Source organism: Athene noctua, chromosome 1 (genome assembly GCF_965140245.1).
Source record: "Athene noctua chromosome 1, bAthNoc1.hap1.1, whole genome shotgun sequence".
Taxonomy (NCBI): domain Eukaryota; kingdom Metazoa; phylum Chordata; class Aves; order Strigiformes; family Strigidae; genus Athene; species Athene noctua.
This window is the reverse complement of record NC_134037.1, coordinates 231,916,130-231,930,981: the sequence shown is the minus strand read 5'-3', so window position 1 is coordinate 231,930,981 and position 14,852 is coordinate 231,916,130. Positions and strand designations below refer to the sequence as shown.

At 39.8% G+C, this 14,852-nt stretch overlaps 1 protein-coding gene across 1 annotated transcript; it reads left to right on the top strand.

The window, feature by feature from the left end:
* Nucleotides 1-305: 305 nt before the first annotated feature.
* Nucleotides 306-8,480, top strand: LOC141958479 (snaclec bitiscetin subunit alpha-like). Its single transcript, XM_074901278.1, has 5 exons — nt 306-391; nt 5,560-5,703; nt 6,887-6,998; nt 7,979-8,112; nt 8,396-8,480. Exons 1-5 carry the CDS (start codon nt 306-308, stop codon nt 8,478-8,480), a joined length of 561 nt encoding a protein of 186 aa, XP_074757379.1.
* The last annotated feature ends 6,372 nt before the right edge of the window (nt 8,481-14,852 follow it).

Sequence of the window (14,852 nt, the reverse complement as noted above, 5' to 3'; positions counted from 1 at the left end):
TATGAGCCATCCAGAGCTGCCCAGACTGGGAAAGATCTGTAAAAAAGAGAGAGAGAGAGAGATGACCAGGGCACACAGTTAACTGGGGAAGAGAGCCAGCAACCAGAGTGATAGCTGTTGTGGCTGACCTGCCATCCCAAAGCATCCATCTGTGACTGACCATCTGCCTTGGATCCTGCAAGCATCAACAAAACACCATATTTTTCCCCAGCTCTGTTATCCTTTCTCTCCTCCTTCCTCTTATGTCTGTCCATGCCTGGCCACAAACAGAGAAAGCAGCATCTCAGAGCAGAACAGAAGTAACCATGGCCTCTCGTTTGCTGGGTTTGTTTGACCAGGCAGCGATATCCATACACCAGCACACAGAGCTGTGCAGGGTTAACTTCAGCAGGTAACCTCCTTCTCCACAGGGAGTTATAGTGTGGGGAAGCACCAGCTACTTACAACATCATCTGCTAGGACATGACAGGACACAGGACAAATACAGTGAGACATTACAGAAAAGTCACTGAAAGGAAAGGTGGAGTTCCAACTTAAAAGAACAGAAAAACCTGCTTATTTTGAGCTTTGTATTCTTGAATCCTAATGTTTTAAATTGTATTATATTATTTTGTTTGGAAAAAAGGACAGCAGGAACATGGGAGCCACTGCTGAGGAGAGCAGAACAGCTTCATTTTGAGGAGGAATATAAATAAAGGAAAAGCCAAAGACAAAGCAGAGTCCATTTAAAACAAGGTGATCCTACCTGATTTCAGCCGTGTGTATTCAAAGCTTCTTGTGGCACTTATCAAATACTGCCCACTGAGAAAGACTCTGATGAGCATTTCTCCCCTATTTCTTTGTTAGTGAAACTGCTCCTAATGGCTACAGCAGCGCACGTTTCTGCTTAATGCATAAAGCCTGCTGTGTTTTCCTACACAGCCACCCGAGTCGGTAGCATTAAATTCACAGCACTGTGCTTTGAGTTACCTTGCAGAATGAAAGACTTCGTATATAAAACAAACTCTATTCAGCTCTGACTCACTCTTGCTTTTCCACAGGAGATAGTATTAATATTAAATTCTATTTCTCCCCAGGAACAGTATAATTTCCATTCTGTTGACAAATATCCTAGCAACACAGGGGTAGAGGACAAGGAGACAGAAAGTGTGACAGAGAGCTCTGGGAACTAATCTAAGTGTTTTGCACAACCTCAGCTATTGCACTGCTGTTTCTTTCGGATGACCACATCTTTGCTGTTTTGCAATGCATCTGATTGCTCTGATTCTCCCTGTGAAACCCCTGCCCAGCCTTCAAAAACCATCGTTGTGTGGATACATAAGGCTGCTGAGAGCTGGAGTGCAAATGAGTAGCATCATGCATCCTAACATCAGGCAGAGGTTTTGGGAAGCAGAACATGTCCATGCTATGAGAACCAGACAGCAAACAGACATCTTCATGAAAGCAGAAAGAACAGACCCAGCAAAATCCTCTGAAAATGTTTTGTGATTCAAACAAGCCAGCTTCAGCTGTGCTAATAAGGCAGAGGCAGAACATTTCATTTAAGTCCTAATGAAACGGAATTGCAGTGTCCCACTGACTTTCATCGGGGGTTTGTGGGCTGTGAAGTCTGTTGAAAATCTTAAAAATCTAAAAATCCGATTTTAAATTGTGATCCCTGAAACCCTGTAACTTTCTGTACCAATTTACTACAAGCATAGTAGCAAGCGAGTGAGTGAGACTGTAACTTTCTAATAAGTATTGTAAGATATTCATAGAAATCAGATTTTTAATTCACAATCTGAAACCCTACTGCTGAGAATTAATTCCATCGAGTCTGGAGAAAGAAGCATACAACATGGCTTATGCATCTGCATGATTATTTGGAATAAGGCTGTTCACAAAGAACCAACAAGCCCAGGATTATTTGTCAAAAGTGTGCTGTCAATAGTACCAGGTAATGGATGCATTTGGGATGATCACAGTTAATTCACAGATTATTCAAGGACAAAACAAAAAGAGGTAATGAAATGCATCAGCACCTGTAGGAATTATGCATCTAGCTGCAGTGGAGAGACTGCTGTTTTGCAAATGGCAAGCATTTGGAAATGACGTCTTTTACAAAAATGTTGTGGTGAGACTGAAGAGTGGGTAGAAAACTCTGGTCGCTTATTTGCCCTTGTTTTGCAGAATTAGCACAATAATCATCATCCACTGCTGCTCATCCCAAAAGACAGAATGCATCTTTCATTGTATTACATGGAAGACAAAGAAGCTTTCTGAAGTCAAGTGCAGTTTTTCAGATAGTACATCAATAATCTCATCTAGAAGGAGTTTCCTGGTGTGATTTCAGATGTCGATCTCCCGCACTGTCTGTAGGAGGTATCAACAAACATCTCTTGGAGACATGCCCCAGAGCAGACTTCCAAGAGGGCCACAAAAAGCTGCTGGACACTTAGATCTCAGTGAATGCTGAGCAAGCTCTTGAAAACCACCCACATGGGCCCATTTTAGGGAAGACCTGGATTCCAGGCTGTGGTGTCTGTAAAAAGTATGCCCTCACCAAAATATATCCTACCCCCAGTTAAGAGTCAAGAGTAATTTTAAGGAAATTATTTATCTGGGCCTACTGGTGTATTTGTAGCCTGCATATGTATAGAGGAAGAGGTCATTTCAGCTCCTTTACTAAATATTTAAATTTGAAATAAGATCATCAGTGCAAATGTGCACTATGCATCAGTGTTTTTTTAAGGGACTTGGAAAGTTATTTGTTGTTCACAAGGATGCTTGAGCAGGATTTAAGAAATGGGTAGGAGCCTATGTAAATTTAATAGAGCTTGAAAAGCTTCTTAGCTTTGTCCCATAACATTGTTCTACCAGCAGACCTCAGTATTGGCATAATGTGAAAATCCTCTCCCAAAGGAACAGTTTACACAAAGTCTCTGTTAGGTGTTGCCCTGTAGCTGACACAGAGAGGAGTGGGCACCTATCCACACCACAGTACACCCAAAAAATTACACAAGTGAAATCTCCACATGCACACTCTCTAGCCTCAGAAAACAACTTTAGAGTGTTGGCTGAAATTCTGGGGTGATGGCTGTCTCCCATACTGCCTCCCGTTCTGAGGCAGGAGTTTGCCCTCCAAACCCATGTAATTTCTCAATGAATTTGTCAGATTAAGGGCCTAATCCACAAAGACACTTAAAGCAGTGTACACAAAGGTATCCAGAAGACCAGATCTCAGCCATTTGTGTTTGAGGGAAAACACTGGTACATCAAAAGCTTTCAGACATAATACTGGAAGCAGTTACTTTTTCCAGAACAAAGAACCATGCTGGCAAAAGCTGTCATGATATAAATACCTCAGGGACAAAGATTTCTCTCCCTACAGAGAAAAGGAGGTAGGAAAAAAGGGAAAGAAGAGCACACATTCTTAAAACTGGGATCTATCTCTTTTTTTGTTTTATCTTTTCTTAGATCCCTCTCAGTTTATTAGTAAGGTAGTGGGGTTTAATATTCTTTGCATATATTTAATACCTCTGCATAGCTGTTACGCACATATGTGCCCAAACTTATGTATCTATACATTTATATACATATGTATATATATATACAATGTATATACACATTCATAAGTGTGTGTGTGTGTGTGTGTGTGCTATATATATAAACACATTCATACATACCTGCTACTTTCTGTCCTATAGAGGCATCACTGTCATTTTATTTATTCCTTATGCCTTCTCTATCTCTTAAGTGGATGTAAATTTTCCACACAACAGATACGATTTCAACATCTTTTATGCAAGTGTCAATCAACTCTACGGCAATGATTGAAATTTAATCCCTCTGGGTGTTTCTTGTGGCACAATTAAGATCAAAACATGGGCAAACTCTGACATTTCTGCCTCTGTTGCCAGGACAGACCCACTTTGCAGTTACTAAGGCAGAAGATCTGAGTTGGTTTTGGTTTTTTTTTTTTTATACATGTAAAATGAATTTAACGTTATCTTGACCTTTTCAAAAAAATACTGAGGGGAGAGCAGAGGTGTGTGTGACCTTGCCCCAGTGCAAGCTTCCCTCTTGCAAAGCTCTGCAAACTGTCATTAGGTCCTATGATTTATTTGTCCAAACTAGATCCTGTGGTTTATCTGAGCCTGTCTCTCAAACCCAGAAGCCAAGCAATTTCCATGACAGGGAGTCCCTGCATGAGGATGGGTTACTTTAAGGGTCACAGGGCATGCCAAGAGAAGGTGGAGACTTCCCCTGTGTGTTTTTGAAGTTGTACATGAGGAGAAACATATGACAGCCAGCCAAGACAGAGGCAATTGTGCAATCAGCTTGGCTTAACTAGCCTTTGGTAGCATGACACTACATCAGGATAGAGAAACCATGACCTCTGTGTTGCACCCTGTCCTACCTTAGAGGGGAAAGGCTATGCAACATGCTGGCTGTTTCTGTTACAGTCATGAGAAGCCCTATAGCTGACCCAACCACTTGGAGTGATCTGAGATCCCAAAGCACTCAGAGAGAGATGAAACTGTAATGCTGTGAATCTCCTTTCAGGAAGCAGAGAAGAGAGAACAGGAGTAAGAGAATATTTATCGTACCTTCCTCCTTCTTTTTTGCTTGGACTCATGCCAAGCACATCTGGCCAAAGAGAGGGGAAATGTGGTTTCCACAAGATGAAACTTTGAATGGATACAAGCAGTTTCTAAGGAGACCTGCTCTATAATTGTAGAGAAAATTACAAGCTGAATCATCTGTGGTTTGGGGAGAGAAATCAATGATATTTTGTAAGTTGAACCCGACTGTGCTGACTACTTACCAAGAAGGAAACTGGAAAGAAATCAATTCCAAGAACTTTCAACAAAAATCCATCTTAATTCAGATCTGACAGATCTGTTTTGTTCTCTAAAGCAACATGATGCACCAGCCTGAAATCCCTATTAGTATTGCAAAGACAGGTCCTCCCCAGCGAAGACAAACTAATACACTACACTCCAGGCTTGCCAAACCACTTTCTGCTGAGTCTTGGGAACTCACAAAGGCCTGCACACCTTTCAGGGCTGGCCTGCTGAACCTGCCGGTGTGTCTCCAGAGGGAAGATCCAAAGCAGAATCTGCAAACTGTGATGCATTGCACCATCCATTGAAATGGATTGCTGAAGTACAGCTGCACCCACTGGACCCTATAATGACAGCAGCAAACTAATTCTGCTTATAACCTAAATGGCATCCGACCATCCGACTCCTAAATTAGTGCTTTTCATACACTGATGCTTTATTCCTTTTTACTTTTTTTTTTTTTTTTTTTTTTTTAAGATAAAGGGAAAAAAGCGAGACCCCGAATATCTACTAGCATTTGCTCTTCATTTTGTAGTATTACTTTACTGAATGTCCCTCTGGAATGCTGAACTCAGCTTAGACAAATCAGAAGAGATAATAGGGAGATAATACTCTGTCTTCTGGAAAGATGAGTGAGTCTTTCCTTTTGTGTTTATTCTTTGTTTCTTTCTGGTATTGAGAACTCCACAGTCAAACATTGTAATGACTGATTCTTGCCCCTAATATTTGACAGACTTAATCCTTCACATAATGTAATTTCTAACCCACCTCACCTGAACTCATCTGCAAAACAGACCTGCCAAAATCTGTCTCAGAAAGGCTGGGTTACTTACAAAGGTCACTGTTACTTACTCAAAAGAGAATTACATGGACCCAAGCTGAGTTACTGGCTTCTTCAGAACAGGAGTATTCATAATTTCTTCTCTACTTCCCACAGCTGTCTTTCTTGTACCTGCCTCTTTCTTTTCTCCCTTTCTGCTTCTCTTCTGTGTATCAGTGTTGACCAAAAGTACATGACACTCAGCTCAGTGCTGCTGGTGAGATTAGTTGCACTCTGTCTCACCACAGGACACACTCAAGTAGCAACAAGTCAGCTCCTGTTTGGAACTTAGGGCTTCTATTCATTTCTCTTGTTATCCTGTCTTCTTTATTACGTCAGGCGTTGTGAGCATGGGGTCTATTTTCCTCATGCAGTGAAATAAGGTATATATAATACACCAATGAAGAGAAATCAAGGAGGCTCCTGGGGATCCTTGACTGTAACTGGACGCAAAACTGATAGGTTATAGTTCCTCCCTCTGCTTCCCACACAACACACAACATAATGCCTACCGGGTTGGACCTCTTTGTGTGATTTATCAAACCCCTTGTGAATAATGAACCTTTTTTCAACCTCACCAGAGACACTTGCTAAAAGACTTTCTGACTTCACCTTGTCACCTGCTCAGATTATGTATCAGGTGAGCCCTGTACCAGAAATACTTACGGCATCTTTCAGAAGACAAACACAATGCTTCCATAGATGTTTGCCTTGGGGTGCCATATTCTTCTTGAGTCACGTCTATAAGAGTGTGTGAAATTTAAATGCCTCAGGATGGTGAAGATAAGAGTTTTCTCTTGAGCCTAAACACCAGTACAGTGTGTGCTTTTGCTTCAAGATGTAGATGAAAGTGTATCCTTCCCTAACAAAGGCAAACTCTTGAGGACACAGGCTGTTTGGACAGACAGAGAAGAGAACTGTCTATTCCATTCCCAAATTAGCAGGGGGTTTTGCTTTTTTTTTTTTTTTTTTTTTTGAGCAACCTTCTTCTGTTCCTCTCTTTTTCCGTATGTGATTTCCTTCCTTTTGAAAATGTGAGCTTTCCATGGCTTTCTCTGTCACTTCACATTTCTACTTCTGTTAGATTTCCCCTTCTTGGACTTTTATGGTCCTGTCCCTTTACAATCCCCAATCATTTGTTCCACATTTTCCTTTGTTTGCCTCTTATTCACGGATCTCAGGCCATTTCACATCTACATTTAACCCTCTCTACTGTGCAGAGAAACTGTTGAACTGAAAGGGCAAGAGGTCACATAACGAGCATCGCCAGTGCAGATGAGAATGAATACCTTTGTAAACTTGCTCAGGGACAGAAAGAAACTCAGTTCTGGATGGGGGAAAATTACCAAAAGGCAAGTGTTCCATGACCAGAAGTGAAAACAAACATCAGCTGAAAGAACTTCATGACTCAACTAATAAAAAAAGTCTACTATTAAAAAATGCTTTTGTTTTCAAGTGAAGTTTTCCTTTGTAGCCATGGAAATCCTTTTCAGTGTTAGCAAAACTAAGGAGTTATCAAAAATTTATGGCTTTTTATCTTTCAGTGGTTTTGTGGGGTAGGAATAAGGGAAGATGGGAGTTTCAAAAAATCAAAAAATTTGAAGTGATAAACTCTGATCAGCGTCATATTCCATTTGTGTCATCTAAAGAAGGAAAGTTGAAGTACAATTTCAAAGGACAAGCTGGACGGTGGATAAAAAGTTCTCTATTTAGTGTCTGACAGAATGTCAGGTCACTAGACTAGACGTGGTGTTATAAAAATCTTACATGAAAATTTTCTTTTACGTTCTTTTAATGAATTTATCCAGCATGTCTTCCTACTTCCAAGTATTCCAGCCAGTATCTACTGGAGTTATTGCTGATATGGTGAATTTAGAATTAGCATTGTAGAATAGTAAAAGTAAGTGATGTTGGAAGTAGAAACTTGAATCTGTAATTTTTACCCATGTAACAGGGCACAGCAATGACCTGTGCATCCATCCTGAACGTTCTGAATTCTGAATGTCACCTACCTGCTATGAATTACTCATGAGTGCTATAGTCTATTCTGAATAACAAATATATTCAAGAAAATTACAAGTTATTTGAGGACAATTCACGAAGAGAGGATGAGGTGAAATTAATCTAATATGGAATTAAAAATGAATTATTCATGCAGTTCTACAGGACAATGATATCCCCACAAGCAATATCTGTATCGACATCCATGTGGAAGAGGAACCCCGTTCAGTCCTTCTTCCATCCCAGCATATATAAATGTACCAAACTGCTTTCAGAATTTAATAGCAACCTGTGGTTTCTGTTAAGCTTCTGGAGGTTTTTTTGCCTGCAGGGGTCATCTTTGAAATGGTGTGATGGATCTCTGACAACCTTCATCCAGAGGCCTCTGTTATCCCTTTTCAGAGCTGCTGGAGGACTAGTTAACAGCCTGTTTAACATAAAAAATTGCCTGACCGTGAATATAGGAGTTAAGAAAAACCTGGAATGATTTATGATTCAGATAGTGCACCTTGTTCTTGAAACTCTGCTATCCCTGTGGGGTGAGAATTTCCAGGATTAGCTAGAGAAAACATCATCTTATTAAGATGTTGCCCAAAGCTGCAATGTACATACTATGGAAACACAAATTGAAAGAAAATTGGATTTCCAGAGACAGAGCTGAGATTGAACGATTTCATGTCAGGAGTGAAACATTTTCTTTTTTACATCTTCTTGTTTTCCGTTGTGGTGTCTCTTTATCTTTGTTTCCAGGCAGGGGTGAATGGGACAGATCTCCCTGCAGCAAGCGGCTACCATTCATCTGCGTTTACACATCAAAACTGATGGACATTTAACCTGTCACTGAACCACTGATGAAACCCGACTGGCTGCTGTGAGACTTGGAAGGTAGTTCAGCTGCAATCCATTAGTGCAGAAAAATCTTTTCCAAGGAAAAATCAAGATCGTATACTAAAACAGCAGAGCTATTATAGTATGACACTTTTCTGTTCTGTTTGTATTATGATGGCAATGTTCTTGTAGACTATGTTTAAAACGATGCTATAAAAATAAATTCTGATTAGTTTTGAATGCTTGATGAAATCAGCATACAATTTAGATCTTCCACGGGGTGTTCAAGAATATTCATGAGCTCTTTAATTATTAAATAATTACAAATCACTCATTAAAACATTATTCATTTCACCATTTAATCATGTTAAGTCACACATTTTAAAACCTAGAATTTTTCTCTTCTTAGTGCCAGATAGATCCAAGGAAAGTTAATTGAATGCTGTTAATATTTAAGTAGTTAAATGGCTAGTTCAATAAACTGCAATAGAGCCATAAGATGAGGCCAAAATCACAGGGAGAACTCATGAGTGTATCACTGGGCCCATGATGTGGTGCACCACTTTTAGAACTGCATAGGATGACATTTTGTTAAATTAAAAAAAAACCCAACTTGTTATCATGGTTAATTTTGTCTAAGTTCTCAATACAATCTATGACTGTGTTCCCTAAAAGCAAACATTTTCACTTTGTTTTCCTTAGTTATAAGCACCCCTATTGCTTTTGACTATCAGTTACTTGCAAGCTCCTTTTCCAAGGTACTTTCCGTCATTATCCAAGAAGATAAAGGGAAACATTTGGTGCAGGAATGCTTGCTTGACTCATCCAGATGATTCGAAAACACCTCAGCAGTTGAGAAAGATGAGAACACTAGCAAAAATTCAGTTATCATTTTAGCCATCCCATTATCCAGCACAACCTTAGAGGATGATTACACCACTACAAAGAGCAGCTGCCTTATTTACCTAAGCGTTCACTGTAAAGCAGGTGTCATGAGTAAACTTCATGAGTAAACTGAGAGTGTGAGTAGTCTAAGATTAAGAGTGGGTCAAGGGCTTCCCAGGGATTGGACTCATCGGCTGTTAGGAGAACAAACATTTAGTGTGGGTAGCATATACCTTTTCACATCCTTAGGCCACTTGAGGTGTGGTCCTGCCCAGGGGGGCTGCCAAGGAGCAGAGGGCACCAGACACAAGGCCACTCCAGAGGCTCATCTTCCTGAGCACTGGGATAGCTGTGTTCCCTCAGAATCAATGACTTTCCCTGTAATTATCTTAAGGAACACCAACCACACCAAGAAAAAATTAAGTTTTATAGAAAACATATTTTTTTTCCTGGCTGACTATTATTCCAATATTTTAATAATGTCTACAGTGGTTTATTCAGTGTCACAAGAGAAGATGGTAGCAGAGCTGGGGATAAAGTCGAGGAGGATCTCATTCTCATTCTTCAAACCTTGTATCCACCAAGGAATGCAGCTTCCAAAATCACAGTGACAGGATGAGTTCAAAGGGGAAGCAACAAACCGGCCATTTAATCCAAGCATCATTTCTACAAATGATACTACATCATATTGCCAGAGATGTGGTCCACTCCTTGACCTTATTTTGTGGCAGAATTGCTTTCCCTAGAGAGAGCAAAGTATTCTGTGTCCTTGAGGTAGAGTTATGAAGAGCCTTATTAGTCATTGAATACAGTTCCTTTTCTTCCTCAGCAGGCAATTGCAGATTCATTATCTGCAGAAATAGCCATGCAAAGGCCAACAAAATATCCATCTGCTTTACAAGGTCACCACACAGTGTGGCCACCAGCATTCAGACCGTAAGAAAATAAAGGCTACAAGCCTGTCGTGCCACAGGAAGACAGGTCAGAAAGGTGGACAACATTGCCAATATGCAGGTGTAGCAAAACAGAGGTCTGTGACACCTAGAAATTACAAATGTATTACTCAGAATATAATTAATATTAACCTGCCTTCGACTCAAATATGTACAAGGACACTAACAAAGATAACTAACAAGAAAATGTATTTTGTAACACTCATGTCACAGAAAGATGCGATGTATAAGCATTTTGCATAAGTGCATGAGCAACATGACTACCGAAGAAGGGTGTAGTTGCAAGTAAATGGCATCCAACCAACAAAAATTAACAGACAGGGGATAAGATAAGCACAACGGACTGCAAATAGCCAGGACCACCTGCCAAATACATGAGAAGAATGACTGACAAAGCAAAAAACAAAATAAGTGATACTGGGAGCTGATGAGTTCCTCTTTTTTGAGAGCAGGAAATAGCATAAAAACTTCAGGTGTAAGCAGGAAAAATCAGAGAGAGAAGAATACAAGCCCACTTCAGTTCTGGCTTCTCTCATCAATGAGTTCTCAAGCCTCATCACACAACCTCTGCAGGTAGGGACCACCAAAGACCGTAGCCATCAGTGTCAGATTTGAGGCATCACCTCTGCAGCACTGTGTACTCAGTGCTGACTTTCAATAGGGCTATTAAAGACCAACAGTGATGATGCTGAACAATGTGTGGGAATCAGCCATGAGCACAAAGGGTGTTCTTAATGAATGGATTTAGTAAGGTTAAAAGTTTAAAACTTCCCCGATGTGTCAGCCTTCTAAACATTTCCATGATGGCAATCCCTAATTCCCTAATTATATACATGCATTCAGTTTTCATACCTGCAAGTTTTCTGCAAGAGTAGGAATTTCTTTGCAAGAAGTCCTAGCTGTTCCTGAGGAGTGCACACATACTAAGAAAACTGAGATACTATAATCACAATTTTTTAAGATGGAAAGACTTTCCACATCAAGGGGAAAAGAATGAATGGATTTGGGGTTTCATAATGTAAACTCTGTGTCTTCAGCATCAATACGAACCGTACTCCAGGTTCAGTAGCCTAATCTGCATTCAGTGGATCACTGTTAAGCTATTTAAACTGAAACAATTGCTTCGGTTAAGTTCCTAATGAATATTTGTTCACACCAGAGAAGCCTTATCACAGTTAACAGTAACTCATAATTTAGCGTATCTGCAGGCAAGGTCAGCAGAAATAGCAAGACCTTGGACAATGAACTTGAGTCTTGCCCCAGAATGAAAATAGTAGATTTTATCAGTCATTGATCCTAAAGCACTTTCTGCAAGTGAACAAAACTGCACCTTGTTTACAAATGGGTAGAAATGAAGTGTGAGAGGAGATGTGATAAGTTTATATCTTATTTTAACACTGCAGGACAGTGTCAGTGCTGGAGGAGAAATTTCAACTCTTGTCGTCCAGACCTGCAGATTGGCCTTTCAGCCAGGATAATTCCTTCCAGAGCATGACTACACCAATTGTACAGTACCTCTGAGTGTCAAAAGATGGAGAAAAACTCCTGGGGTAGAATTTATCATGCCAGTACCTTTAAGCATCCAAATGCTTTTGTAAATGTGATCCACAAGCACCCAATCAGACTAGCTTTAAAAACTTTCCTACATCCTATTAATGAGCAAAGGCCTTCCATTTTCAGACAATAAATTGAGCATCCTCCCTGACCTTCATAAGTTTAGAAATACTGATTATTAATTCTTTTTTAAAAAGTAATTGATTACTGTGTTCCCAGATTACCTGAGTGAATCTGTCTATATGCTGTGACCATGAACTAGAATTATTTTATTGATAATTTATATTATGATGATGCCTAGAGGCCATAAAAAGGAAGGGGGCTTCATTATCCTAGGTGCTATCCAGATTTCTAGGAAGACATACTATCTCACTCTGAGAGTTTATTACTTAATTTATGAAAAAGAGCATTAGCGCTGATGAAGGAGAAAAGTTCTTAAGAAGCTGTGACCTAATTCGCCATTCTGGTTTCCCGTGCTGTCTTGCAATGATGATGACCCTGTTTTGAAATGTCTGGGCTCTTTGTTCTTGTGTGGCAAAACACAAAATGGAGGTATGGGGATGGGAGCACCACCCTTGACAGAAGACACATTTGACCGGGCATTCGTTAAATTGTCTATTCACACACAATTGGAGAGAAATGTGAGACAATACAGCTGAGAGGGCCTCGCCAAACCATCTGAACTTTGTGGTAGCCCCATACAAGGGTTTTATTGCCATCAGTCAATCAACCAGCATGTTTGGCCTAACTTGTGGGTTCTTTTCCCTCAAGCAGTCGATGACATTAGATTGGTGTTATGATAACACAGCTCTCTGAGCTATGCAAACAAAAGTTTAGTCCTGATTTGTGTAAGCGGCTACCACAACATGCAAGCAAAAGGGGTAAATGCAAGTAATTAGGTATAGGGTTTGTTTTATGATGGAACAGTCCAGAACGGCACACCAAAACACATTTTGGAAAGAAAAGAAAATTGCAAGTTATCTTAGTATTTGATTGGTAAAAATGCCCCTGAATTGGCATTCTGAATCATCCTTTCATATAAAACCAACCATGGCTGGACCTGTAACTGTACAGTTATTCCAAGATTTAACAGTAGGACTAGGGGACATCAAATAACAGTAACATGAAACAAGTTCAAAATAAATGAAAGAAAGTAGTTCTTCACAAGCAGAATTCCTTGACAAAGGATGTTGTAGATCCAGAAATTGTATGTAGGTTCCAGGGAATACTGAAAAGATTGGAGAAGTCCACTGAAGGTGAACAAACCCTGGTCAGGCTCAGAAAATTTCAAGTTTAAAGAGAGTGAAGGCTGAGAAAATACTAGGGGAAAATACTACAGTTGTTTGCCCTGTATTTCACTCTTCCTGAAGCATTCTCTTCTCATCAGTGTTGAAAACAGTATACAGGATCAGAAGAACATTTGATTTGACTTGCCACTTTTGTATTACATTTCATGTTCTTAAACATACCAAGATTATTTGGTATTTTTGCTTTAGGGAGCTTTTTTTATCTTCTCCCTCCCACTACCCAGGAGGCAAAATCATAGTTCTTCATGCGAACTTGTAGGTGTCAGATTTTGCACACTATCTCATACGGAGACTACATGTCTACTTGCAGGTACATGGATGAGATGAAAGATCATCCTTGGATCACAGCAAAAAAAAAATATTCAGTTTTTTCTGCCAGGTCAGAACTCTGCCTTCCACTATTAAAAGTGCATATCAGTGTAAAGGTAAATACCATAGAATTTCAATAAAAAGCCCACCAGAGCCCACAAATTACATAGATCAAATGCACCTAATCCTGTATCACCATGTCAAAAGGATGAAAAATTACAACTCTCTTCACTTTGATCTGGTAGGAAATACATAAAAACCTGATTTTCTTTTTCTACAGCAAGAAATCCATTTCTGTAGCCATGGTTGGTTGTGCTAAAGAAAAAAAAAAATAAAATAAAAATTGCAGGTTAATTCAGCTTCCAAATCACTACAATATACCACAAAACCCTCAGCTTCTTTACACACAGCCTTCACCTCAAGAGACTCTAACAATTTTCTTCTTGCTTCTAGGTGATGATTAATACACGGGCTCCAAATACACAAAGGGATAATAAAACACCCTATGCCATGTACACGTATTGGATTGAATTCATCACTCCTTGAAGGTATTGGAGGTGCTGCCAGCAGCTCTTCTTGGGAAACAACATTTCTCCTGAAATGTTTTGTTCTGCTTATGAAGGGGACACCTTATTAAAGAAAAAAAAAAGAAAAAAAGAAAAAAAAAAAACAACAAAAAATGAACAATCAACAAACAATAACTAGAAGGAATTACCATTGGACAATTTCATTAGATGTTTAGTAGCCCAGAGATTAAATACTTGCTCAAAGAAGGTGTTCAGTCCCACTGGACAAGTCCTGTGTTACCACAGAGAAATGTGTCTTTGAAGATGGCCCACTGGAAAAGCAGAAGTAAAAAGAGAAACAAGGAGACCTGCTCATAACTGCACACAAGAGATGCCTGACCTCATTCATCTGGGAATTAAACCATCAGGACCTCCCATCTCTTTTCTTTTACTGCAAGGAAGCAGATGAACTGCTCTGGTGTACAAGGGTGAGAAGACAAGTGGGTCTCTTAGGAGACACCTCTCTAGGGCATTGCTACACTAAGTTATGACAGAATTGTTTTCCCCTCTTGCTAAGCTTTCTCTTCTTTACTAAGTGATCAATGTGCTGGGAGCCTTAGTGTGCAGAGGTCAAGCCCATCTTCACCTGCTAGGGAAGAATGATCTATGACCACAGGCAATTAGTGCCAATCAATGAAGATCACTGTCAGCATTAAGCATAAGAGGTTGATCTCCTCACCACCTCATTAGCTGAGACAGCTTTAACAGTATCCCCAATGTTGACAAGACAGAGGATTTTCTTTATTTATTTTTTTTTTAAAGTGAGAGATTGATTACTCGGGTAAAAGTACATCTCGCAAATT

Coding starts and splice junctions, on each gene's coding strand:
- LOC141958479 (XM_074901278.1), top strand. CDS start 306: ATGGCCTCTCGTTTGCTGGGTTTGTTTGACCAGGCAGCGATATCCATA. Junction 5,704..6,886: donor AGAGAATTACATGGACCCAA/GCTGAGTTACTG, acceptor TTGAACTGAAAG/GGCAAGAGGTCACATAACGA. Junction 6,999..7,978: donor TGGGGGAAAATTACCAAAAG/GCAAGTGTTCCA, acceptor TTTTGCCTGCAG/GGGTCATCTTTGAAATGGTG.